This window comes from Astyanax mexicanus, chromosome 12 (assembly GCF_023375975.1).
Source record: "Astyanax mexicanus isolate ESR-SI-001 chromosome 12, AstMex3_surface, whole genome shotgun sequence".
NCBI lineage: Eukaryota > Metazoa > Chordata > Actinopteri > Characiformes > Acestrorhamphidae > Astyanax > Astyanax mexicanus.
In genome coordinates this window covers 30,207,315-30,234,628 of record NC_064419.1, presented here as the reverse complement: position 1 = coordinate 30,234,628, position 27,314 = coordinate 30,207,315, and the positions used below count along the sequence as shown (strand labels likewise).

The window sequence follows — 27,314 nt, the reverse complement described above, 5'->3', positions numbered from 1 at the left end:
AAATCTAAGCTTACTGTAAGTAAATGAAAGCACTTTTTTCACCTAAATAAACAGTTTTCAGGAAATAAATCTGTGTAGATTAATATTCAGCACTCCTTTGACTTTGAAAGAAAATGTTTTTTTTTTTTTTTAAATTGCAATTTTGAGACGTGCAAAATTTAGAAGGGAAACATGGCGACGCCCTTGTTTCTTACTATTGTCGCTTAAAATGCACCTTACAATCCAGTGCATCTTGTGTATGAAAATAGACCAAAAATAGACTTTCATTGATAGTGCCTGTGTTAATAAAGTCAGATTATTCTGAATTCACATTCTTTCTCCATAACTTCATCCATAACATTGGTTATATTCCTTTTTTCAAATTATACCACTCGAAGGAATTCAAATGCTCTGCCAGATCCATAAGATCACTGTACTTGGTATAAATAGTAGGCATTTGAAGCATAAAATGAAGTATATTCCTAGCAATACAGCAGTTTATTATAATAATATTATAGTCTTGTAATGAGACAGATTAAATGTGCCGCATTCATTCATGGTGTGTTCACTGGCTAAGATATTAGTTTCAGTGCGCACTCAGCACACTCTCAGGCAGGTTGACCGATATTTGGCCTGCGTTTATGACAGCGAGCTGCTCGGATAGATTCACATTATGCTCTGCAGGCGTGAGACTGGAATTCACGGCAGTTCAAACACATGGCAAATAAGGGATGAAATAGAGAGTGCAGGCGGCCATGTATCTCTGCTGTTTACATAACCTGCTGGAATAACAACATTAGCAATGTTAATAGTAGTTTTACCTCTTATATATCAGTAGTTCTACTGGCATTAATAAACAATTCACTTGTCCTCATTTGTTCTAAATGGAAGAGGGATATAATAACACATTTTTATATAAAGGTCCAGCCTACATGTTTAATAAACAGCATTTCTCATGAATTATTTAAATACTATATAGAACCATGAGAACTTAAAGGACTGTCTGAATGTGGAAATTATTTTTTTGTATTACCAACAGAAAATATCAGAATATATTATGTAATCCAGATGAATGTCATAATGTTGGACAAAACCTTTGCCAGGCTCTGTATATCAACCTGTGTGTTGCTCTGTATGTGTACGTGTGTGTTTGTGTGTGTGTGTGTGTGTGTGTGTGTGTGTGTGTGTGTGTGTGTGTGTGTGTGTGTGTGTGTGTGTGTGTGTGTAAGGCCTGTACCTAGGATAAAGTGGTATGAGCAAAAGTATGAGCAATCCTGATCAAAATATCTGTTAATGTTAATTGGGGCTGAGTGATATGACTGTGTTTACCTGAAACACAAAAAACATAGTATGTTGGTCATTTAAATTTTAAATATTTAACTGTAATTAATATATAGCAAATTGTGTTGGACTATGCTGTTTGAGATTAAATAGGGTAAGTGTACCCATTAAGCCCATGCACCCTTTAAGCCCACTTTCAACTTTGATGTCAATTTACAAACAAAGGAAAACATATATTTTGGCATCCATTACTTTATCCAATCAAATGGTTTGTTACTTCCATAACATTTTTTATTGCATACAAATCACATTTTCCATTGTTGAGTTAGCCCAGCCCAAGTGTATACAGTCTCGGGACCCCTAAGAAGAAGACACTTAAAAACTTTGGTGTTTTGAGACCTGTCAGGAATCATCAATCTTCAGCAATTTTCAGCCACATTTTTGGTAGGTACATTAATATAATGTAAAATAAGAGCTAAATGTACCAATTTTGATATGTAAATAAATAGTATTTTGCCTAATTATACTATTTCCCTTCAAATGGAAATATGAGTTTATGAGCTAGCAAACATAGCTGATACTAATGCTAACACCCCTAGCCCTGTTAATGCTACACTTCCACAATAATTAAGGTTGTCAGCTACAAATAGTAAGCATTTTGTTATACATTTAACATTGATATTTAGATAAATGCATCATAATTTGTTCTGTGAAGCCGATTAATTTAATAAATTAGCTTTTTTTACAGGTGGGCTTAAATGGTACATCCCATCAAAATGCATGCAAACTGCAGCAAGCACATGTTAATATTCAATAACAAAAACATTATATTTCTGAATGTGGGGATAGTAGTAACTGCTGTAATGTTTGATGCAAACTATATTTAAGCTTCGTGCATGGATTTGTGAGCATATCTTAGATTTTGAAAGGAAATCGTTGTCTTTTTTTAGCGTTCTTTTCTGCGGAACCATTTAAGCCCAGTATGCTCCATTTAAGCCCACCTCATATATTTCAATAGGGAATTTCCTCTAGTACAAGTTAAATACATTTTCTGTTCAAAAGAAACAGTTCACTGTGTGATTTTTAATTACTGATCTACTTTACTAGATAGATAGATAGATAGATAGATAGATAGATAGATAGATAGATAGATAGATGGATAGATGGATAGATAGATAGATAGATAGATAGATAGATGGATAGATAGATGTCTGTGTTAGCAAAACAATGTGGCGTAGACAGAAAATCTTTGAGGGAAAGAGTGAAGGCCAAGGTCAGAGTTGAGGATTATCAAGGCCAGGATGCAAATGGTTTAAACGTTTCATGTGAGATCATCCTGAGCTTACGATTCACAAATTGGAACAGTTTTCTGTGGCTAGATGGGAGGCCTCAGCCAATGATGACATACTGAACCACTGGTTCGAGCTTCTAATAAGGGAAATGGATCTTGCCCGTTCTACCTGAGCAACCACATTGAGGTGGAGACTTCATATAAAAAAAAACTTAAAATGATCAAATCTACTCATTGAATTGCATGAAAGAAGCTCAGATAAAATAGGTAAAAATGGGTTAGAATGTTAATAAGGCTATATTGGAGATTTTTAGACAATTCTGCTTCTAAACTGTTTTTCATGTACAACCTTTTTTATTAGACTAAAACAGAAACAAAATGAAATGATTCATTGTTCCATGTTGTGTACTACACTGTTTGTCATGTTCAATGTTATTTGTTCAGATGACGATTATGTTTAAAAGGGGTTTTAAAAAAACATTTTCACTGTTACTGATAAAATATATTGCTATTTACTTTAAAACAAATTATTAAAAAAGTTTATTTGATCAATAAATTATGTTATGGGCTTATTTGGAACACACATGGGCTTAAATGGTACTATGGTACCAATTAAGCCCACGCCAGACTTTTGACGTTTTCCCTAAAATTTCTTAATTTTGTATTTTGAAATGTACATTAACTAATTAATAAATATTCAAATGAGAGGTAAACCTTGCCCTTTAACAAATTATGTCACTTACAAATTATGTCAATATCTAGAAAAAATTGCAAAACTTAGATATTGGTGGGCTTAATGGGTACACTTACCCTATAGTCTTCAGGTTGCTTTTTTATTTTGTATGACATAATCTTCACAAGACTGTACTTTAATGTGGTGCATATACATTTTTTGGGATTATATCACTTACAGGTGGTAAACTTCATAGCAGGTGTGATATTACAAATATGGACATCTTGTATAATTTTTTTTTAAATATGTCTATACCTCAAATAAAAAAAGCATTTTCAAAAAGGCAAAACCTAAAAAAAAAAAAAAAAAAAAAACAGGAATGGAAAGTGTGGGTGCCTTAAATGATCAGTACTTAGTACCCAAGATTTTTGTAGCAGGTAAGCATCTTTTGGTTCTTGTTTGGACGATTGTCACATTGCTGCATTGTTTTGCTGTATTGCTTTAAAGGTCTAGTCACAGATCTGTGAGGGCCATTGAACACCTTTAACATGCTCCTCTGGATGGAATATACTGTAAAGTTTGTGTTTTGTTTTGCATTCTTATCTTTCTGTAGAAACCATTCTATTCTCATCTTAAATAGTTTAACAGAGGTTGTAATGTTTGGTTCTGAAAGATTTTGTGTAAAATTTGCACTAGATTATTTTTGTCTTCAAAGTATACTATACCTTAGCCCAATTAGTCCATGTTTTTTTTGTTTTTGTTTACCCGTTACTTTGAAATCCTCTGCTATTGATTTTTGTGGTGAGGATGCAGGATAGATTTTTCTGCGAAGGTCATATTTGCGCAGATGTCACTGCATAATACAACAGCGCACCACCACTCTGCTAAATCTGCTAAATCTTTCTGAAGGTCTTTTACATTCAGGCAAATATTTTAATTATTTGCCTGGCTGTCAATTCTGGCTATGAGCAATTCTCTCTGAAGGATTTCTTGGGCTTCTAGACATCAATTTTGCCCACACTATTTATGGTGATTATAAATATTCTCTTATTTACTAAACTGATGAAATACTTTAGTTAACTGTGCAGTTCCAATCTATCTATTTTCCAATAGCCTTATCCTGCTTTTGGGCATCTATTATTTTAATAAAGTTTGTGGGATCAAATATAATATTTCTGGAATGTTTATGAAACGCAAAGGCATTTCTTAATGATAAGTGTGTTGACATGCACTCAAAAATCCATCAAAATTAGATTATTCAAGTATACATGTAAACAACATACTCAAATTTTTTAGATGGTAGTAAGGTATAGACATCTATATAGACATAGTGCGTCTGGATTTTGGCTCATTAACTCTTAACCAGAGTATGCTTGGATTTATCAGTTTGTGCTTTATTGAAAACAGACTGTGGTACCAGGACTAATGGCAGCAAATTATTCTTGTGTTTAAATAATCCTCATCTTCTAGCTGTTATACTGTTTGCTCACATGTTGCACATATTGCGTTAACAAAAAGCTGTGGAAGTGTTTTACATGTTTTTTTCTTTTTACATCATTTTAATTAGTATTCTGCTACTGTTAATGTAAAAGTTGGGTTTTCTTGCATTTTACACAGCAATGAATGCCTGACGGTTAACTGTTGTCAGGGTTCAAATTGGTTAGTGGCACACCTGTGGTTTTCGTTGCCAAGATAGCAATACGCAAGAAATTTACCTGAACACACCTCACTTCCATACCACCATGACCATCAGCCTAGATATATTCATAAGCTTAGTCACCATTTAAATGACACAGATGCAAGACATGAAAATAAACTGTTGACAGTAAGTAAGATAGCAATGAGCATCGCTTTTCCACCATTTTTTCCACATTTTTTTGTTTACAGCCATAACAAGTTAATTAAGGTGCAAGACCTTGGCAAATGTTACTAAGAAATAAAAACTCTTGGGTTGCCCAAATATATATTTTTTAAAAAACTGAAATAATACATTGGTCTTGCTTTAAATTGTGAAAATAATGTTTTATATTTTTCGTAAAGCCTTTTGGATATCAGTTCATCTACTGTTGTTCCAGTTATTGACAGAAACAGAAATGTTGTACCTAAACATCCAGGAAATGGGAACATGCTGTGCTTACTCTACAGTTTTGTAATGTGATAACTTATTGTTTACTTTTCTATTGTGAGTTATAGTGACTCTGAATATAAAATATCCAGGATAGTATCATTCACTCTGTGCATTAAACAGTTCTTTTTAAAGAATGTTATTAGTGTTAGTATATGAATCACTGCACTCTATTGCTTAAAGGGCCCCACCTTCCTGCACTGAAACATTGCAGTTGTAGAGCCTTCTTTATCACGGTATCACTTTCTCTACCTCTCTCTTTCTCTTTCTCTCTCTTTCTCTCTCTCTTTCTCTCTCTCACTTCTCTCATTGAGCCAAAAAAACAAGTCTAGCATTACACTTCATTCATTATGCATGTAGTATTGACTGGGTTTATTTTACGGCCACCTAAATATGGCTGGCTTCAGTAGCGGGTTCTGAAGGACACTGTCCATTCCCCAAAATACCTTTTACACACATACAGACAATCACACACATACACACACTCACCTACACTCACACTCGCCACACCCAGAAATGATGTCAGCCCCAGTCCGGCCTCTGCATTTCCTACAGTCCAGTCCCTTAGTGGGTATACCCACCTCTCTACTCATACTCTTCCCATCCCAAAAATCATCGATCGCACCGCAGTGTGTTGCTCTTACAGCGGCTCCCACTCCTCTCCAACTGCGGTTCTTCACCATACACTTCTCTCCATTGGCCTAATGGCAGTGTGTGTGTATTTATTACATTTTATACACAAGAGCTTACAACTGCCCTGCCCCGTGCAAATATTGACAAATGGCAGTATTTAAGATTGCAGGACTTTTTACATGTATTTTAAGCCATGTTCAAAAACACTGTATTCCTACAGTTTGTTTAAACAGTTTGTTTGAAGTCTCATTTACATAAAATGTGATATTTCCTAACAATACTCAACTATTTTTAATGTGGCCACCTATTAAATCAACTCATAACATTTCCAATGATCACTTTTTCTGTTGGCTTTAACTACAGATAAGCTTGTATACCATATATTATTATTAACTGCCTGGTCTCTATATTGTAGGCTGTAAGAGCCAGCATAATTTTCTGAGCTGCTTGTTCTGTGTTGGCTGTACTCAAATCCAATCCAAATCTAAAGGCGGTCAAACAAAATATTAGAGTGTGAACTTTTTTGTGCCAGACAGTGTATATAACTGTGAAAATATAGATGTCCGAAATATAGATAGGTTAATATAACGCAAAAACTTGAATTCCTTTAAAAATACTAATAACTCATAATAACTAAACATTTTAGTCTGAATAACTTATGGTTACCTCATGGTCAAGTTATGGTTTCAGTAAACAAATTCCCTTAAATTATGTAAGTAAATTCAATTTATCCAGGCTTACAGTGCTTGTAATAGCAAAAATTTACATTTTGTACATCTGATTGTGCAGCATTACGTTTAGCCCTTTTAATAAAGCTGTGGTTGGTTAACAAACAATATCAGAAGGCTACAAGAGATAACAGTAATCTATGCCCAGCCAAAATATCCAGATATATAGACAGCTTTAATAACCAGTTAATATAGTTAGTAATCCTTAGGGTACACTTGCCACTTTGCTGTGCTGCATCTAGTCAGTTGTGGAAGAGTAGGCTGTTACATCATACAAGCTTCATGCACAGAACAGATTTTACACCAAAATAAAGTAAGATTGTTTGTTGTTACTGGTAAATGCAGTGTGTATGTATGCTGAGACATATCAGAAATGCCAGAGATAGAAGAATATAACAGGAGTGTGAGACTGATAGGATAGTGTTGTAAACTACAATGTCTATATGGCATCCCTATTGAACCCGAGGTTAATTATACAGCTATTATGCGTTTACTCCTAATACAGAAACTAATAGGACTTCCGACAGGGCTATAATTAACAATAATGCAATTATTTAACTATGATATTAATAATTCCTGAATTGTAGTTGTGAGGAATAAAGTACATAAGTGTGGGCTTATTATAAAGTTAAACATTTTACGGCATATCACCTTAATATGCTTTGTGTACCACCATTAATGGACATACAGATCACAGTTTGAGATATTTGACTATATAGAACCACTTTGCTCAACACTTTTCTGAAAAACCTTTTTTGTTAACTGTTTTTTTTTTTTTTTTTTTTAAATAAGAACAAGTAAACCAGTGGTGAGGGACGGTCCTCTGAAAGTGGGGCAAAGTGCAGTGGTAATATCAGTCATGGGGGAAATTAGTCTTAAAAAGTGTGCAATTCAGCATGTCCATGGGGTTCTAATCATTTGTACTGTTTTTCCAAACCACTGGTCCACTGAGTCCACTTCTGCATAACTCACCCTCTTCTCTGAGAGCAAATGACAGAAACAAATGCCTTAAATTACTTAAACAAACTGCATACAGTTCACTGCAGTGGTCCAGCTACACCTGAACACTCTGCGCTTCTGGAGTTACATCATCACCACATATCAGTTAAAATGTCAGTAAATCTGAACATCTACCCAATGATGATCGTTTTAACAGAACTTATCGGCTGATACCAACACCAGAGATGCGAGATTATTGTGCATCCCTATCAATTATTCATTGCTTAGCACCATGCCACCAAACACGTTTCCATTCCAGTAGGTGCTACTAAATGTGTGAGTGTGTGTGCTAATTGATGTGGTTACCGAACTCTTGGGCCATTAGATGAGAGGTAAACTGCTGACTGCGGCTTCAGCTAAAACTCTTGGCTTAGAATAACTCTCTACCATCATGTCTGATAAAAGCACAGCTTATCATCTCTGTGCTGAGCTCAGAAACAGTGCAAAAGGAGATCTTTGTTCCTTTCACATTATACACTACTACTAAACATAAAGGTGCTATAAAGAGTTTCAAGAGTTTTTAAGGCTGCAAAAAATCTTTTGAGAAACTTTGCCCCAGTGCATTTTAAGAAAAATGCTTACAGGACATAGAAATTAGTTATTTGTCTTGCAATGATGGAAGAACCCTTATGATACTCTGAAGAAGCATCTTCAATCACTAATATGTAGCCTGTACCTGTTTGCACAACGTGTTTTCTTGTCTTTTCCAGTCTTCTTTTCTAATAATAAGGATATTATTTGGGATATTTTATTTGAGTTTGCACGCCTTTGCTTTAGTGAAAGCGCAAGTCAGTATCTTCTGCTGAGACTCACAAAGCACCGTACTATGAAGATAAAAATGTGCCCAAGTCAGAGCACATCTGGCTCTTAAAGAGAATGACAAGTGACACACTGATTGTTTCACATGGATTATTTTATTTTCATTTATTTTCATGTTACACCCCAAACACACCCATGATTGATTAAGAGTATTACATGCCTTTTGTGCATTTCAAGCCATGCATGCATATTTTGTGCTCTTACGATATCAAAGACACTCTGACATGCCCTAAATCTTGTCAATTGCCAAATGAACACTTGACCGCTGTGCTACAGATTGCTAAAATTGGGCTGTACATGTTTCTAGTGGATTTTGCCCTTTTTATGCATCATATAAACATTAGTGTCTGGGTATTTGTGGATGCATTGAGTACTGTTGGAGCCCTAGATGAATTCTAGTAGTACTAGTAGTAGTAGTAAAACACATCCAGTCACTTCCGCTTTGTTCCACTAGAGGGAAGTACATTATTGAAGATATTTTTAGAGCTTTAGAACTTAAGAGTTTGCTGACCATTTGTAGCAGAGAATGCACCGACCTGGGGATTATTTCATAAATACATATAGGCTCGACTCTGTCCCAGTAACAACACATATACTAACCCAGTCAGAGACTATGCACATCTTTACAGTTCACCTCAAACTGACCTTTATTGACCTTGGTCTTGGTTTAGGGCTTTGATTAATTAACTCGTTTCATATAAGGATTTCATTTCACGTTTTCCACCTATAAACATTTAAAGATTGTTGTTGACATCATCATGCACTAGCAGGTTGAAGTGTGCATGTGTGTGTGTGTTAAGAAAGTGGTATTTGGTGTCGCCATTCTCAGGGGATGTCTGGATGTAGCTAAGCTGCCAATAGAAGGATAATGGATATGCAGGTTCTGCAGATGGCCTCACAAGAAAAACAGTCAGTGGATGAAAAGAAATTGCAAGAAAGCAGAGACAGATTTAGAACAATTGCACTTAAGTGTATAATTGACTAAATGGTGGGATAAAAGTTGTTATTTCTGTTGTGTTTTTCAGCACATCGTAATAAAGGTTTTGTTTAATCAGCAACTGAATTATCTAGGTTAAAGTCTGTTTAGAGTTTGTAGATTGTATTTTCCTTACAGACTAAATAGTGTGTGAAATGTGTGGCATGATTTAATTCAGTTGTGGTATATTTATGGTATATGTAAGGAATTTAAAGCAAGTTAAAGCATGATCATGTTTCAATTTTGAACCTTAAAACAGTAGTTTCAGTGGAGTGGATGCTCCACTGACTGTAATAATTACATTTGGCCTGTCCATCATTTCCACACCTGGCCAGAACGCTGCTACTGCGCTATGGAACTTTAAGAGGGGCAGGCAGGATAGTTCTTGCAAAAACTTGTATGTATAATACTGAGTAAGTCATGTTTGTGTAAAATCCACTAACATCATTCTACTGCTTTAGTACATATGCTTCTTTCACTTCAATTGCCTCTTCTGTAGCTCTTAGCTCGTCCATAAATGCATGTGTAATGCGTGTCCTTTAGAGGTGGCACACAGGTGAATTACACTTCCCAACTGTAGATAATGCCCAGAAGCAAGAAATACCAATTCAGGTCATTTGCACAGTGCTGCTTTTAGAAATAAAGAATTACAGTTTTTATAAAGATTTTTTTTTCACTTTACAATGACAATTCTACAATTAAAAAACATCTGACATTAAACTTTTTGTTAGAACCTTCTTTTCAGATTACATTAAAAAATATATTGGTGAATATATATATATATATATATATATATATATATATATATATATATATATATATATATATATATAGCTCCAGAAGAAGCTAGTAATAGGTATTTACTGACTAGGTTTTATTCTATAAACTATGGACAACATTTCTCCCAAATTTTAAATAAAAATATTGTCATTTAGAGCATTTATTGGCAGAAAATGAGAAACGGCTGAAATAACAAAAATAATGCGAAGTAAACAAGTTCACAAGTTTTAAGAGTTCAGAAATCAATATTTGGTGGAATAACCCTGGTTTTTAATCACAGTTTTCATGCATCTTGGCATGTTCTCCTCCACCAGTCTTACACACTGCTTTTGGATAACTTTATGTCACTCCTGGTACAAAAATTCAAGCAGTTCAGCTTGGTTTGATGGCTTTTGATCATCCATCTTCCTCTTGATTGTATTCCAGAGGTTTTTAATTTGGTCAAATCAAAGAAACTACAGAAATATAATATAATATATATATATATATATATATATATATATATATATATATATATATATATATATATATATATATATATGTGAGGCACATCATGATGTTTGATTTCCAGTTTAACTGGGACAAACCTGTTCCCTGGGCGTCTGTCACAAAGCTGTACTTTGACAGTGTGTGTAGATAGGCTGGAATTTCCTGGGAGGTTTTCTCCAACTGATGGCAGAGCGAAAGGTTAATTAGATCACAGAGGAAAAGAGTTGGAAGGAAGGAAGACGAGAAAGATGAACGAGGACGCGAAAGATCCCTGTTATCGGGATTATTTTGGATCCGTTTCAGGATAAACGCCAGCACAATTCAACTGATTTAATTTTTGATTTCTTGGAGAAAGAGAATTTTGGTGGCTCACAAAGACTTCATGGTTTTGTTTTTCTACTTTGAGAGAAGTGTTTGTTGGAGGTTGGATTGTTCAGAAATAGAAGTCAGCCTTCTTTTTGGTGGGATTATTTCAAACTTCTCAGGATTTACAGCCCTTTTAACCACCTAATGGTCATCGGCTGATCTTTATGGTGGCAGATGATTCATGCTAGACCCAGTCAGAGGAAGGAGTGAGGTGGAGGAGTTCATTGTGAACCTGAAGCTGAGGAGAAGATTAAAGTAAGGTTGAGGAGAGAGGATGAGTGTAAGATGGGAAACAGAGGGCTTACAGACGGTGGGCATTGTCTGCCTGGTGTTTATGTTCCTCAAACTCATGCATTTACTCGGACTTATAGACATAACTGAGACAGGTGAGAGAGATTGGACTTTAAAAGCCCCTTAGGTTGCTTTGATTAGTCAATAAGGGACCCTGAGATTGCTTGTATTAATCTGTGAGGAACCAGAAGAGTGCTTTGATTAGTCTTTGAGGGACCTTTAGAGTTCAGTTAAGTAATATTGATCGGATAGGGCAAATATTTAATATAGCAGTACTTGAAGATGAATCATGATATTTAATAACACTTTTTTAAAATAGACACAAACACAGCAATTAAAAACTGTAGCATGTATTGTACTTTATTATATTACACTATATACTTTACCATACTATATCTACCTTACTATACTTATTTACTATTCATCAAAATATAAAATGTGTTTTAAATAAGACAAAAAACGCTTAACCACACTCTTTGTTAGTTATCCTAATACTACCCATAAAAACAGTTATATTCACAAAATTTGAATTAATTTTAACTTATATTTAACTACCTTTAACTGATTGTAATATGTTTATTACTGCTGTACAAAATTTATCCACTACACTGACATGCCAATAGTCATAGGATATCAGTATATTTTATTGATTATTATATTAATACTGACAGATATCAACACATCCTCATTGCAGGAGACCCAACTCTTATATCCCATGCACCCACAAATGAGTGAATTGTGAAACTGAATTATGCTGTTTTCTATGTGATTCTAACAGGGGTGAATCAAGTAGACTGAGTGTTTTTAATAATAATCACAATACTGATTATTGCTGTAACGCAAAAGCTTTGTATATCCAACTTCTTAACTTCCAGTGGAAGTCAGTGTAACTAGTATAATACCGTATGATACTGTATGTTATTACCATGTTGCCTCCTACTCTCCTACTGTAATCCTGCTACTTTGATGATCCCGGCGTTCCAAGCTGGAATATTTGAAAATAAGTGTATAAATAAAATGACAACAACGGTTTCTAATATTTTTTATGACTTAAAAGGTCCTAAACATTCCTGACCATTACTTCTTATTATTATTATATTTCTATTTTTACTGACTTTTTGGGCAACTTTTCATTTTTCTCTTTTTTTTTCCCTCTTTTCACTCTCTCTTTCTATCTCTCTGTCATCCTCATCTATCCCTTCCTCTTTCACTTTATGTTTTGTATATGTATTTGTGTATGTGTGTGTTTATGTGTGGGTGTGTGTGTTATGTGTATTTACATACAAATTATGTAAAAAGATGGTGAGTATAAGCACAGTGAAAATCAGCCCAGCTGGTTTTCCAGTTTTTAGGTTTTTCCTTGTCCTCTCTGTACCATTCTTCTTTGTTTAGTTGTTTTCAGTGTGCTTCAGTTCTTTCTTTCACAACGTGATTGGTTAAGGCAGATCAGTTACCTGATTAAGCTCAATTTGTTACCTTGTAAGACCCCACATTATAATGTATAACTAATTACTAAGCATTTTTTTGAGTTAACTCAATTTAGTTACGATAAATGTTCTCCTAAAACACACATTTGAACTTTACTGTAAGATCGCCTCACATTTAATGGCAGCAATTAGACTGTAGGGCTGCTCTAAAGCTCCATTACATAATAAAACACAGTTCTAAGTAAATTTACTTTTCAGAACACAAACTTAGCATCTTTATATTAACCTTACTTAGCCAATTTACCATGAACCATTCACACAAACGAAGAAAGCACTCCCCTTTCTGTCAAGTTTCCACCTCTCTCTGCCACTCTTTTTCTACTGTTGTGCTAACTCTCTCTCAATCTCACTCCCCCTCCTCTCCTCTCCTGCCTCCTTCGTTACCACCTGCTCGTTTACCCAATCCTCTCATTTTAACCTGCATCCCATTAACTCACCCCTCTCCCTGCCCTCCCTCCTGCCCTCCCCATTCCCTCCCTCTTCTTTTGCTGTCGTCCGTTGCTCTTTCTCTCCATAGACAGCAGCGACAGTGACCTGGAGCTATCCACCGTCCGGCATCAGCCAGAGGGCCTGGAGCAGCTGCAGGCTCAGACAAAGTTCACCAAAAAGGAGCTGCAGTCCCTCTACAGGGGCTTTAAAAATGTGAGAATCTGTGGGAAACGGTGGGAAATAAGGGCTTTACAAGTGGTGTAGTAAAGTGAGTGGGTTTACTTTGAGAGTAAGTATTGTGAGTACTCTGAGTGGGCTGGGTTTGGTAGTATTGTGTGTAGTGTACATGAGTACTGAGAGTGAGCATGGTTTGGGAGTATTGCGAGTACTAGGAGTGAGCATGGTTTGTGAGTATTATGGGCTAGCATGGCTGTAATTCAGAGCAAATGGAGATGTAGGACAGGGAGCAGTGCTGCTGTCAGTCTAATTAGACTTTTAATGAGTCCCTCTTTTTCTTTCCATTTCAGGAATGCCCCAGTGGGCTGGTCGATGAGGAAACTTTCAAGACAATCTACTCTCAATTTTTCCCCCAAGGAGGTAATGAAGACCTCATTTCATCCTCCTCAAGTTTATTCAATCAGTCGATTAAGCTTCTGTTTTCAAAGCTAGAAAACACATTACATTATTTATGAGTTTATGTTGTCTGGTTTTCAGATGCCACTACTTATGCCCACTTCCTGTTCAATGCATTTGATCTGGACAGAAACGGGTCCATTCGCTTTGAGGTGAGTTGGTCTTAAGTTGTTTGATTTAAACATGAACTTTATTTGTTTTCCATATTTTTGGATGATGTTGGTTCTATGGGAGTGAAATAGATCTTTAGACTTTTTTGTGTTGGGTCAGATAATATTTTTTGTTTAATCTGACAAATAGTTTTTTTTTGTCTGGCAGGACTTTGTGATTGGTCTTTCTGTTCTCCTGAGGGGCTCCGTTACAGAAAAACTCAACTGGGCCTTCAACCTTTATGATATCAATAAAGATGGATACATCACCAAAGAGGTATTTTTATTCTTTATTATGTTTCTAGTCTTTTTTTAGGTTTCTCCTCTGTTGCATTATTAATATGAGCCAGAAACCTGGCTCTAATCTTACCTTCTCAGGGATTTGTGAAGAATGCTGAAGACAAATTGCTTTCAAGCACTTTGCAAAGCAGCATGCAATGGGTGGCTAAAAGCTTCTTAAGTCATATATATTACTTGATACAGCAATTTTCTGTATGTGTGTGTGTGTGTGTGTGTGTCTGTGTGTGCAGGAAATGTTGATGATCATGAAGTCTATCTATGATATGATGGGTCGGTACACTTACCCCAGTGTAAGAGATGAAGCGCCGTCTGAACATGTGGAAAAGTTCTTCCAGGTAATATAATGTCTAACAGACACTCACAGGCAGTATACACTATCATACTCACACACAAAAACACTGCTTCATATTGTGGTAATGTTCTTTTCTCCTGCAGAAAATGGACAGAAATCGAGATGGTGTGGTCACAATCGAGGAGTTTATTGAGACGTGTCAGAAGGTATGAAAAGTGTGGAGCAGTTGAATTTCAATACATTTTTAATTAAAGCAGCAGTCTGTATTATTTTGTTTCTAAATTGAAAGCAGAAGCATTTCTGAGTGAAGAATGGATAAAATATTGTGTTTAATGGTATCAGTGTGCTGGAACGACCATCCCTGCTAAGCCTAATGTATTTATTCTGTAAACTGGGGTCTCGGGCCACGTCACACGTCTTTACGTACTTACGTCACAAGTTCAGCCTCTAAAAGAGAAAACTGCTCAGTTTTACGCTACGTTCACACTGCAGTGATGCGAAGCATTTTTCGCTCCACCTCCCACTGTTTTCTATGGAGACTACAGTGGGGGAAACTCAGACCTCTGTAGCTAATTTTTTATTAGTAAAAACAAAGAAGAATCTGCGCTAAAACCCGGGATTAATATTGGACTGGTGTTTGAATGGTAACGAGAGAGTACTGTGAGCAGAAAGGGTTTAATAGGAAAGAGCTATAACACAAGCGGGGGAGACTACGGGAGGGTACACTTAGCCGCAGGATAGACAGAGTGTAGACACTCCCTCTCCCTCACACATACAGATACACACTAGGTCTAACTCGCCTTCTAGTGGCTACAGAGCTTTCCTATAATTCTGAACGTGCAAATACAGAACATATTAATATAATTAACATTGTAATTTTATATATAAACAAATAAAGAAAGAAAAAAAATTATATAATAAAATAGATACTAATACATATAATATGATTATTGCAAACAAAATAAATAGCTACAGTCTAACTGTCTATTGGCACTTTACACATGCTTAGTGAAGGCAAATGTTTATTATTCTCACATGATTGCTCATCAAAGAAAGCTATCAAACTGCATTTCGCTGTGACAGAATTTCATCCAAAATGTACAAAATATGCTTTACAACATAGAATACAATTTCACACTGCAATTTATTTACATTAACCTGTATTACAAACGCTTTTACCTTAAATGAAAAATCACAATATGTATCTGAATTAAAAATATTTTAAACTAATATGCAGTATTAGTACACCCGCTTAAAATGATTCTTCCGCATGCTCGGTGCAATTGCCTATTCTCATCATAGAGGGCCCCCAATCCAAAACCAAATCTCAAAACTTACGGACATCAGCTTTAAATATCACAAATATAAGTTGTTTTTGGTCAGTTTATCAGAAATCCCAAGTTTACAGCTGAATTCAACACCTGAATGTACACTCAGAATGCTATTTGCTAATTTGCTTAAACTCCGTTAATAGTCTATTTTCATGCCTTGCGTTCCCGCCATTGAAGTAGCGTCAGAGTTTAGGAATAAATCTACACTGATGGGTGTGGTGGTCTGGAAGTGAGGGGCGTCCAAGTACATTTTTGGCGGTGGAAAACACAGGTGCACCACTGACTGAAATGAATCTAGACAACAGTCAGTCATCAGAATCCCACTGCAGAGCACAAACCTGACTTTTAACTCAACAATAAACAGAATAAAGAATAAATCTTATTTAAGGGAAGAGCAATGTTATTTTTTCTTTATTCTGTTTATTGTTGAGTTAAAAGATGGGTTTGCAACACTGACTAACTGAGACCATTTTACTTTCAAATTATGGAAACAGCACACCAAAATCTGACGTCAGGTGAGCAAGGTGGGAAAATAGACTGTTGACGGGGTGTAAGATTTTGCAGGGTGTACGATAGTGCCCCTAGTCTAATCACTGTAGTCTGTCACACTCAGTAACTGTAACCCTACAATTTGCACTTACATGCACTTACATGCACTGTACTGTACGTGTTTCTGATAAAATGTCGAACAACAAAGATAACTGATAGAAAATTCTTGAAACTGGGTATCTCAGTGTATGTTTCAATGTCATTTCAGTTGACACAAGCTTCTCTCTCTTTATTCATCTCAGGACGAAAACATCATGAGCTCCATGCAACTCTTTGAGAACGTGATCTAGTTCAACTGAACCGAACACTCCTCCAAACTCCAACCTCTCCACACCTCCCACCTCTCCAGCACACAGCAGATTAGCCCATCTGACTAGCATAGAGCCTTGCACTCCAGCCAGCTGCACTCCAATAGAGCGTGTAGAGTAGCACACCAGGGTTAGTAAGGGTGGGGGGTGGTGGGGTGGATGGGGGGGTCCTGTTTTTACTGCACAGCACAATGAACTTTGTGGACGAGCTGGTGGAGCTGACCTCTGCCCTTTTGCGAACCTCCACGCCACCAGCCTGCCTGGGTCGGCCTTGACCGACCATCTTCCTGCTCATCTGACATATAAGCCCCAGTCTGAACCTATGGATTGTCTTGGTTGTTCAAGGAACATTCAGGAGGGGGCTATCAAAGACTTGAAGAAGAAGAAGAAGAAGAAGAAGAAGCACAAGGATGGAGAAATCCTCACCAAAAAAAAAGACAAGACACAAAAAAAAAAAAACGACACACTGAAGTTAAGCATGCTCATCCAAAAAGTGTGTGAATTTACGTGGTTTGCTTGCACTGAGAATGACAAACACGTTGTACAATTTCTTCCTTTCGTGGGCCAGTAGATTCTTCCAGAGACGTCACGTAGACGACACAGAGCTGTATGTGTGGCGTAACAAAAGTAGTGTAACATATCAATTACAAGTTCTGCACTGAAGGTGAACAGGCCATCTAGAGTGATGTGTTGGCTCACTGTTTGTTCTTTTGTTAACAAGCGCTGAGATAGTGTAGATATCGTTAGTGAACGGTAGCTGTTGTATCGGATACATTACGACAAAAATGCAGGGTTGTTGAGATTGCCAGGAGAGCCAGCATTGTGGGAAATGTGGTTTACACTTATGTTCTTAATTTACAAAGTTCTGAATTCATGCATATCTTCACTGTCCTGCAAAAACGCTGTATCTCTAAAGTAAAGTTTTGGCAACTTTACAGTATAGCAAAAAAACCTTCTTAACTTTCAATAGAAATCAATGTAAAAGTACTTTATTTAGTACCACTTTAAAATAACTCTCCTTAATAAAAGGTTTAAACATTGTTTATAAGTGAGTATTTAAATGATTTTATGTTGCAAATACTTAAAAACCACTAATAAGCCGTTACAACAAATAGAACAAAATAGAAAAGGAAACACTGGCCTGTCATTTGCCAAATAGTAATTCCACATTATTTTTTTCTGTTAATCTTTGTCTTTTCCATCAGTCAGCATTAACCTATATTTTATCAACTGTACTCATTTCAGATTAAAGATGTATCCAGTAATCATAATGTGGTTTATACTTACATATTACATTACATGTTGCCTGTTGCCCTTTCTATTGATGTGTTGTAACTGCTTAATAGCCATTAATAAACTCCTTTATAAACCCTTTATAAACTCTTTACTATAAGGAAGCCTTGTTTTAAAGTGGCACCCTTTATTTAAAGTCATTCTGAAGCACAATACAGAGAACAACTGCCAGATTCATACTATGCCAAAAAGTAAACAAAAAAAACCCCAGCAAAAATGGAGATACAAGTTTTTTTTTTGCATGACTGCTGCACTGATATACTGTATTAAATTGAGAATTTTATCTTTTAGAATGAAATTCTGAAACATCATTACATATACAGATGGCTTGAGAAGTTCCAATCAGTTCCATACAAATGTAAATGTGTTCATATTATTTATTCAGTGTTTATTTGATAGGGAATTATAATCTTATGTTGATACGATGAATAAAGAATGCACTTCTCTTATTCAGCCTGATGGTCTGTGTGGATCGTGTTTTTGTGGATTGTCAAACAAGTGAAATTCTGAACTGTTTTGGCATTGCAGAATTTTAGAATGTAGTTAATATTGGATTTTTCCAAATCCAAAACCAGTTAACAGTAAATATTTGGTTCTTTTAGAAGTAGAAGTTCTTAAGTTTTTAAGTCAATGACCACTTTATTAGAAACCCCTCCCTTGTGGGTCCACCTTCAACTATTATATCTTTAATTTGCCATTAGAACAAGACACTTATGATTAGATATTATTAATGAAAAGTATTAAAAAGTTTCATTTCATCGTTTTTTCCATTCATTTTTTTAGAGAATGAATGAATGTCATGTAAGCTGTTTTTTGTAAACCCGGTATAATGCTGCTTTGGCTAACTCTGATGCCTCTGATTGGCTGACAGCATTGCGAGGCAGCGAGACAGACAACAGTTAGAAACGTTTTAAAATAAAGATATTTTTACACTAATAACAGTCTTTGCAATGTCCTATGTTATTTTGCAACGTGTGTAATGATCTGCTAAGTGCAGTTCAGCTGCTGACCTAGCCTTAGACTCTCTAAAAAACGCAAAATCCACCGGAGATCCTATGTAAACCTATGTAAACACACAGAGGTGGGTGGTCCAGGTTTGGGGTGGATTTTTACTTTTAACTAGTGTAAACAGAACTGTTTTAAAATACAACTACCCATCTCAATTGATTGTACTTCGCTGGTTGTGTTCCATAGACAAATTCTAACCATTAGTTCCTTAGCTCTGAATTACTGGGCAAAGACATAGAACACTGAAGTGTTATTTGCACAAATAATACAGGAACAAACTTATGATGTTATGTTATGCTGTTAGCACCTATATGTCGAGCTCTGCCTGTGGACGGTCGGGAGCCAAGGTGAGCCAGTCCATGAAATCAAGAGTTGACGTAGACACGGGTGCTTTTTCTGATCAACTTGTTTTTTTTTTATAATTTCTTTTACTAGCTACTGCAGACAAGAGGTTCATGTGCAGCATGCATATACAACTCAAAGACATATTTCATAAAGAACAAATTTTAAAGATTTTAAAGGGAGGACACCTTTAAAACAAGTGAAAACATCTAGAAATAACTTTTTTTAGGAATCTTATAATGTGAAAGTATTTTATGGACTGACTAATTTTTTTTGCTGTGCAACTGATATATGGCATACTTTTCTATATCAATCATACATGACTATGCTCCATGTATTATTGCATGCAACCACTGGAGGGAGGCATGGCTACATCTACCCAGAGCCCTTAAACCAGAGTACAGCCTATATAATCTGTTGATTTTCTTGACCTGGTGTTTTTTTCGTTATGTAAACCATGATGCTGTCTAAACAGCATTTCCTTTCTTGTGTTAGCATAAAGTGTTGCCTGAGGGAAGATGTGTAGGCATTTATCATTCTTTGATCCACAGTATAGTTTTTAGCATAGAATTAGCAAAAACATGATAGATAGCTAAATGGCGGCTAGGCTAATAGCATGAGGAGACTGAGCACATTCAAGTGATTTTCCCAAAATTAGTATTTTGAAAATAAACAAATAAGATCTAAGAATACATTTACATAACAGGAAAGAGTGTTGAGATTGACCTCCTCAGTCAGAGTTACAATGAGATCAAATATACAGAAAAACAAATGAGGGAACTTAATTTTGGTCTTCCCATTCCAAACTGATGTCACTTCCTGTTGTAGATGTGACTTGTAGGGTAATGCATTAAGGTTACAGGACTTAGTGAAACCCAGGGACACAGCTAAAATGTGTATTTTAACTGAAATATTATGGATTTTTTATTATGAAAATATTATTTTTTTAAGAATACATGGAATTTGGAGTCACTCAACAATGCAAAAAAAATGTACATCTCTGAAGGATTTTAAGAATTATATTAGATTGTAAAGTTCATCGGTAGAGAGTCAGGACAGCTAACAAATGCTATTTTTTCAGTGTTTTCAGCGTTAAGTAGTTTTTATTTATTTATTTTTAATTACATACAGTATCTTACTTTTGCAATTAGGACAATGTTTAGGACAACATGCTTAATAATAATAAAATAATAAAAATAATGTATTTTAAAGCTTTTTTGCATGCACATTTATACACGTCATTTTCTGGGGACAGAAATGGCACCAATTCTGCGGAATACGCCATATATTTTGTGTGCAATTATTATTATTTTTTTTTTATCATCACTGCTCCCCTCACCAGTTTCGTAACACTTCATAGTTTCCATACTGAATGCTACAATGACCTACAATGAGTTCATTCAGCATAACTGAGGTCAAATGATCTTGCTGGGACCTGTTTAATTCTGTATGGTTTGGTTAGACAAAACGTTTCACTAGATAAGGCTGTAGGATGTGGTAAATTACCCTCTTAACTGCTGCCACAGATGGTTGTGCAAGCGGCCCTGCTGAGATACGAGCTGAGCTCTGAAGAGGATTACTCTCCCCTCACTGATTCATTCAGACAGACGTCCTGATCTTTCCAGCTGTTGCATCATTTCCTGCGCGTCGTCAGTGTGAATGGAGAGGGATGGATGGGCTGCTTCTGCGTTTGACTCATGCATCCTCTGCCCTCAGGCTGGATCACTGCCCTCCTGTGATATTGATCAAACACACACTCTCTTTCTCTCTCACACACACACTTAGACACACTTAGAACTGATCTGATACAGCAGGACCACTTGACATAAGCATCATGGGAAGAGACCAGACAAATTTGAAACCACAGGGCTTCAGGCACACAGAGAATTTTTCAATATGTCAGATTTACTGATCTGAACAAATTAGAAACCATTAAACTAAAGCAGATGTGGGTTGTGATTTTTGATGTGCAGGGTCAAAGGTCATTACTGAAGTGTTTTCTCTGAGTTACCACCATGTAGTTAGTGGTGTTGACTATATATAACTTGTTTTTTTTATTTAATAACAGTAGTTTTAACCCTAATATCCCTAAGGACGGATTTTACGTCCAAAATTGCACCTTGTGTTCTCAGCTTAATTACTCAGCAATGCCTATGCGTATCAGCATAACAATATATGGTTAGAAAGGGCGGATCCTCTTTATAAAAATAGTGGTTATATCCTAATGCAGTAAAGCATCTGCAAGAAATCCATTGGGAAATACCTTAAAAATAAGATCTCTTTTAAAGGGGAAATATTATATAGTTAGAATACGCCTATGGGATTTACAAAACATGGTCACGAAGTTCTTTGCACATAATCAGCCGTTTAAGGGCTCTGTCACTTCTAAGCAAATAAAAGTTTTGCCCCTTAGTGTTAGTTTGTGCTTAAATGGCAAAACACACACAAGCTAGTTTATGCTTAACTCTGATAGAAGCACACAAACTTTGTATTGTGCATTATTTGAAAGTACTTAAATCTCCCTCATCTGCTGACTTGCCACAGATCCCTCCATCAGAAAAAGTCTGCTGGTTAACCTTGCTGTTGCAGGTGATGTTCTTCATAGCATTGCGGCTGTCCTGCTGCAAACTTTCAAACTTTCAGACGATGTATTGTTTTCACATATTGTTAACTGACTCAATGCACAACTCCACAACATCTCTCAAAATTACTCTCATGTGCAAAAATCTCACTAGCTCTATTCCTCCCAGTTTCAGTGCCTCTCAGAATGAGCCGTTTAGAGGCTCTGTCACTTTTATGCAAATCAAAGCGTTGCACCTTATTGTTTGTTTGCGCTAAATGGCAAAACACGAACAAACTAGTTCATGCTCCAAGAGCATGAACTAGTTTGTTCGTGTTTTGCCATTTAGCGCAAACAAATTTAGCGCAGATGAGGAAGATTTAAGTCTTCCTCATCTGTTGACTTGCCATAGATCCCTCCATCAGAAAAAGTCTGCTGGCTAACCTCGCTCAGGCCAGCTGCTGTCCTTCATAGCATTGCGGCTGTCCTGCTCCAAACTTTCAAACAGTGTATTGTTTTAACATATTGTTAACCGACTTAATGCACAACTCCACAACATATTTGCGTAGACATTTAATGTTTGCTGCTATATTAATGTTAAAATTGTTTGCTTCAGCTTAATAAAACCCACTCTGGACCTTATAAAGGACTGAAGGATAGCTAGTTAACCAAATTAGCTACCAAAGTCAAGGGCAAGTGTAGTTCATAAATAAAGTTATCTATAGTTCTTATTAGTAATGTGTTAACTAGTAAGGAATATGTTTGCGTAGAATTAATTAAAGAGGCGGATTTTAGACACCAAGCATGTCTTGGTTTGACTGTCAGCATTTGGAATAAGGGGACTGTTGTGTGCTTTATGCCGTGACTTTCCACCTTAATCTCTTAATGGCTGTTAAATGTCATGAAGGTACGTCATGACTGCTGAATCAGTGCAACAGGCCTTATCTATTCACCTCAGAGCCTCAGCATGCCCAGTGGCTCTGGGGATAAATGCTTGTAATTGTCCTTTACATCATGGAAAGACACTGAAAAACATCGATCTCTGGTTTGTGACGTCAGGGGATGGGCAATAACACCAGTCTGTCTAATATTTAATGACAGGTTTGTGGGAAATGTTGTTTACAGTGAGCCTGTAGGTCAGTATTTATCACTCTCCTTCTGACCAGAGGTTGTTTGCTTGTCCTTGCACTCTCAACTCATCATCTGGTTTCATGTAAGATGTGAAGCAATGCATTACTCCTGATGCAACACTCTGAAGGTGACTATTGCACTGACTGTAATAGGCTATAACTGTATATATAACTGTAATAGGTTATTACAGTATAGTGACTGTAATAGGTTATAATAAGTAGGAGCTCATATAATTGCTGTCCAATGCTGTCTTTACCGGAGAGAGATAAACATTTTTAACTTTCAATAGTAGTCAATGTAAAAAGTGTTTATTTCAGGTCATTTTTGAGAATTTCTATTGTCTATTTATCAAGAAATTTTGCCTTTTGGCTTCCTGTAGCTTTCCTATTGGTTGTTGACATTGTTCACCTCACTATTTGCGTGAGCCACGTCTCAACAATTACAATACTATTAAACATGGCTGATTTTATCTAAACGCAGGACAAGAAAAAGAATTAATTAAACTTTTAAACCTAATCACCTTACACTGAATGATCGAGATATTGCGACCACAACTGTCTCTGACAGTGAAATCGCTTGAGAATCATTTAATATAAGGTTGGCATTAGGTGCAACAGTTGGGGCCTTGAGCAAGGGCCGGAGAACTCCAGAAACACCCTTCAGACTGGGTGTAGACATATACAAAATAACATAGACATATATATACATAGAGTCTGCATAGCGTAGCAGCTTATAGGATGTAAACTGTGTTTTTTTAAGCTTTAAGCTTCTTGTGCACTTTTTAAGTTATTAATGCCTCGTTTTAAATGTCAGGCTTCTCCTGATTCTAGGAAGGAGGTGTGGAGCTACTTTAAGCCTGGATAAAGGTGGATTTATTAGAGCAAATTATGCCCCGTGTCACCCAGTCTGAAGGGTGTTTGGAGAAACCTTTTACATTTCTGGATCTTGAAACACTGTGGGGAAATTTTACACCAAAGTTCTCCTTTAACCAAGCTTAGGGCTAGGACTTGAATGTTGAATGTTGTCCCTTGTACTTGAAATACTGAAAATAACAGAGAAGCAAAGCTTTGCATTCAATCCCCAACTGATATACAATATTATATACAATATATAGACAAAAATATAGTAATTGCTCATTCTTTGTTTCCTTTGAAGTTTTTTGTTTTAAAAAAGAGTTTATCCTGCTTTTAATTGAATGTCTGTCTCTAGTGTCCAGAGAAGGCTTTCTACTAGATTGTAGAGCATTGTTGTGAGGATTTGATTGCATTCAGTGATAAGAGTGTTAGTTAGTTAGTTCAGGATGTTGGATGATCACAATCCCACCTCATCCAGCTCATCTGTAAAATGGCATGCTTGTGTCTGTGCTAGGCTATGTATTACCGGGACCTGATTGCTCTGCTCTGCACATTTCAGTGTTTCCCCTACTCTGACACTCCTGGCCTACCACATGAGGAGCTTTTGAGCTGAATAGAAGCTCCTAAATAAATTTCTTCACTTGTTGGTTGGCATGAATAAGGGCCATGTGAAAGAGGCCTGTAATCAGAGTCTGAAGACGTTCTCCAGGCTTTCTCCTGACTCTGTTATTAGGGAGGATCAGAGGAAGTTAAGTGTCACTGGTAATCTCTCTCTCTTTCTCTCTCGATTTCTTTCTCTATCTCTTTCTACCTCTCTTTTGTTCTATTTCTTTCTATCATTTTCTATCTCTCTCTTACACAAACTTCACACAAACACATATACACATTAGAGGTTGAGCCTTCGCACCTGAAGCCTATGTTCATGGCCACAGTATTGTCTCAGATTTCAGATATTAAATCAAATTAAATTAATAAAATATAAAACACATTTTTGGTACCTATTTAAAGGGATTTTTTTAATAGGACCGGTAGGTTTTTAATGCACAGCAGCAGTGAGGTTTTATTAGATCATGATTTTAACCACTAGAGGTCAGTGTAAAGTAAATCCAGTGTTATAAAAGCTGGATGTTTGACCTTAAAGTCAAATCCGTCCGTGCGTCCAAAAAAAAAAAAAAAAAAAAAAAAAAAAAAAACGTACCCACAAACCCATACATTTTCTTATCTTCTTCTTGGTCAGGGTCAGGGAGGGTCCGGAGCCTACCAGTAATCAGTGGAATTCAGGGCAAACCCTAAGACAGTGGGCCAATTCATCACAGGGTATTACATACAGCCAATTACATATGTGGGGGAAATTTGGCATGACCAGTTCTACACCTATCACATGTATGGACATGAGGAGATCACACCAAACTCCAAACAGACAGTGATCGAACTAGGAATTGAACCCAAAATTCCTGGAGACCCTTGGAACTCTCTAAAAGTGTGACAATCCAAACAAATATGGATAAAATAAATTGTGTTTAAAAAGACTAAATTCTGAAGCAAACTGTGATTACTGTTTTTTTTTACTTCTTTTATAGAGCAGAGCACAGTATCAGATATCAACAGTGGGATGGTTTAGCGGGCATTCTTTGTTCTGCCCTCACTGACTTGACCTGTTCCTCCTGTCTATCTTAAATTTTGCTGAAGTTGCCAGTAAACTGAACATCTGCTGCTTTACACTGTACTGCTGACTAATGACAACCTGGGACATGGACTGATACCAAATAAACAGGGTAATATCAGTTCCACTGAGGTTTAATGAGAACTACAGTAAGACTAAAAAGTTTGTAAACGGCTTAAAAATATGTTTCTATGTTTCTGCATAAATATGAACTAAATACAAACATCATATGAAGCGTTATGTTTGGAGAAAGGAAAACACTGCATTTCAGCGTGTTTCAGCAACCACCTTATCCCATCTGTGAAACATGGTGGTGGTAGTATCATGCTGTGGGCCTGAGCAAAGTCAAAGTCCTGACATTAAGTCCCGTGGAAACCCACCAACATCCAAGAGCTAATGCTGTCCTGTACTGAGGAAAGAGCTAAAATTCCCACACGCTGGTGTGCAGGACTGATTAACAGTTACAGAAAACACTTAGTTGCAATTATTGCAGCAAAGGGGGTTTCAGATATTATTATTATTATTATTATTATTATTATTATTATTATTATTATTATTATTATTATTATTATTATTGTTATTATTATTATTATTATTATTATTATTATTATTATTATTATTATTATTATTATTATTATTGTGTAGTGTTATCTGAGTGGTTAAAGTGATGGGGTATGTAACACAGGATTATAGTTTTAATTCCTAGGTTTACTAAACTACTAAGCATGCCTGGATACTGGATTTAACTGGTTTAACTGATTATTAAACCACCAGGAACCACCAGACCTCTTAAATAAATTCCACCTTAATGTACTTCCCAGCAAGTGACAAACAATGCAAAAGAAAGACATTACCAAATGTGTTTTCACGCGATGTCCTGAGTTGACACTATCCACAGTCTTATGTAACCTCAGTGCTGCTGAGTCTCGCTTATGTAGCTTCCTTTGGTAATATAGGGCAATTAAATAAGGCTGCAGTGACGCATAGGCGCCAATAGGGGGAGAACGGAAAGCGTTTAAAATGTCATTTTATTTTATTTTACTTATAACATTTAAAATATACAAAAAGATATATTGAAAAAGAGAATAATAAGAATGATAAAAAATGATAAAATGAATAAAAATGAACTAAGAATATTGGAATCAAAATATAAAACATTAGAATAAAAATTAAATAGTAATAAATAAAACATTAAAAATTAAAATAATAAAAATACTTTTTTAAGGCTTCATCAGGCTTTTTGATGGTGTTTAGAACCTAAAAGTTTAAAATGATTCAGTGATCCCAGCGAACTAAGCTTCAACGTTTCCTGTAGTGAATTATTTAATATTTATTTAGTATAAGGTGCATGTTCATTAAAAAAGTAATATTTCATTTCTAATCGTGCGATAATGTACGAAAATGTATATTAAATGTGAAATAAAATAAAAAGAAAAAAACGTAGCGGTAGGTCTGCCGTTGCGTCATTTTTCTGCAGCTATCTGATTGGTCCGCGAATCTCCTACGTTGGCGAGGAGTCTAGCGTCAGAGTCGCGTTGATTTTTGCGCATGCGTG

General features: G+C 36.1%; 1 protein-coding gene across 4 annotated transcripts in view; it reads left to right on the top strand.

The window, feature by feature from the left end:
* kcnip3a (Kv channel interacting protein 3a, calsenilin) overlaps positions 1 to 17,302 on the top strand; it is an 80,116-nt gene extending 62,814 nt beyond the window's left edge. For 2 of the 4 annotated variants that reach the window (XM_007229357.3, XM_007229359.3), the window contains 7 exons: positions 13,435 to 13,559; positions 13,874 to 13,943; positions 14,061 to 14,131; positions 14,298 to 14,405; positions 14,659 to 14,763; positions 14,864 to 14,926; positions 16,843 to 17,302. In XM_007229357.3, coding sequence (XP_007229419.3) covers positions 13,435 to 13,559; positions 13,874 to 13,943; positions 14,061 to 14,131; positions 14,298 to 14,405; positions 14,659 to 14,763; positions 14,864 to 14,926; positions 16,843 to 16,890 — 590 coding nt within the window. In that variant the 3' untranslated portion in view covers positions 16,891 to 17,302. Of the gene's footprint in view, positions 1 to 10,892; positions 11,526 to 13,434; positions 13,560 to 13,873; positions 13,944 to 14,060; positions 14,132 to 14,297; positions 14,406 to 14,658; positions 14,764 to 14,863; positions 14,927 to 16,842 lie in introns of those variants that run through there. The other 2 variants (XM_049485965.1, XM_049485964.1) reach the window with 2 other exon arrangements.
* Positions 17,303 to 27,314: the final 10,012 nt, after the last annotated feature.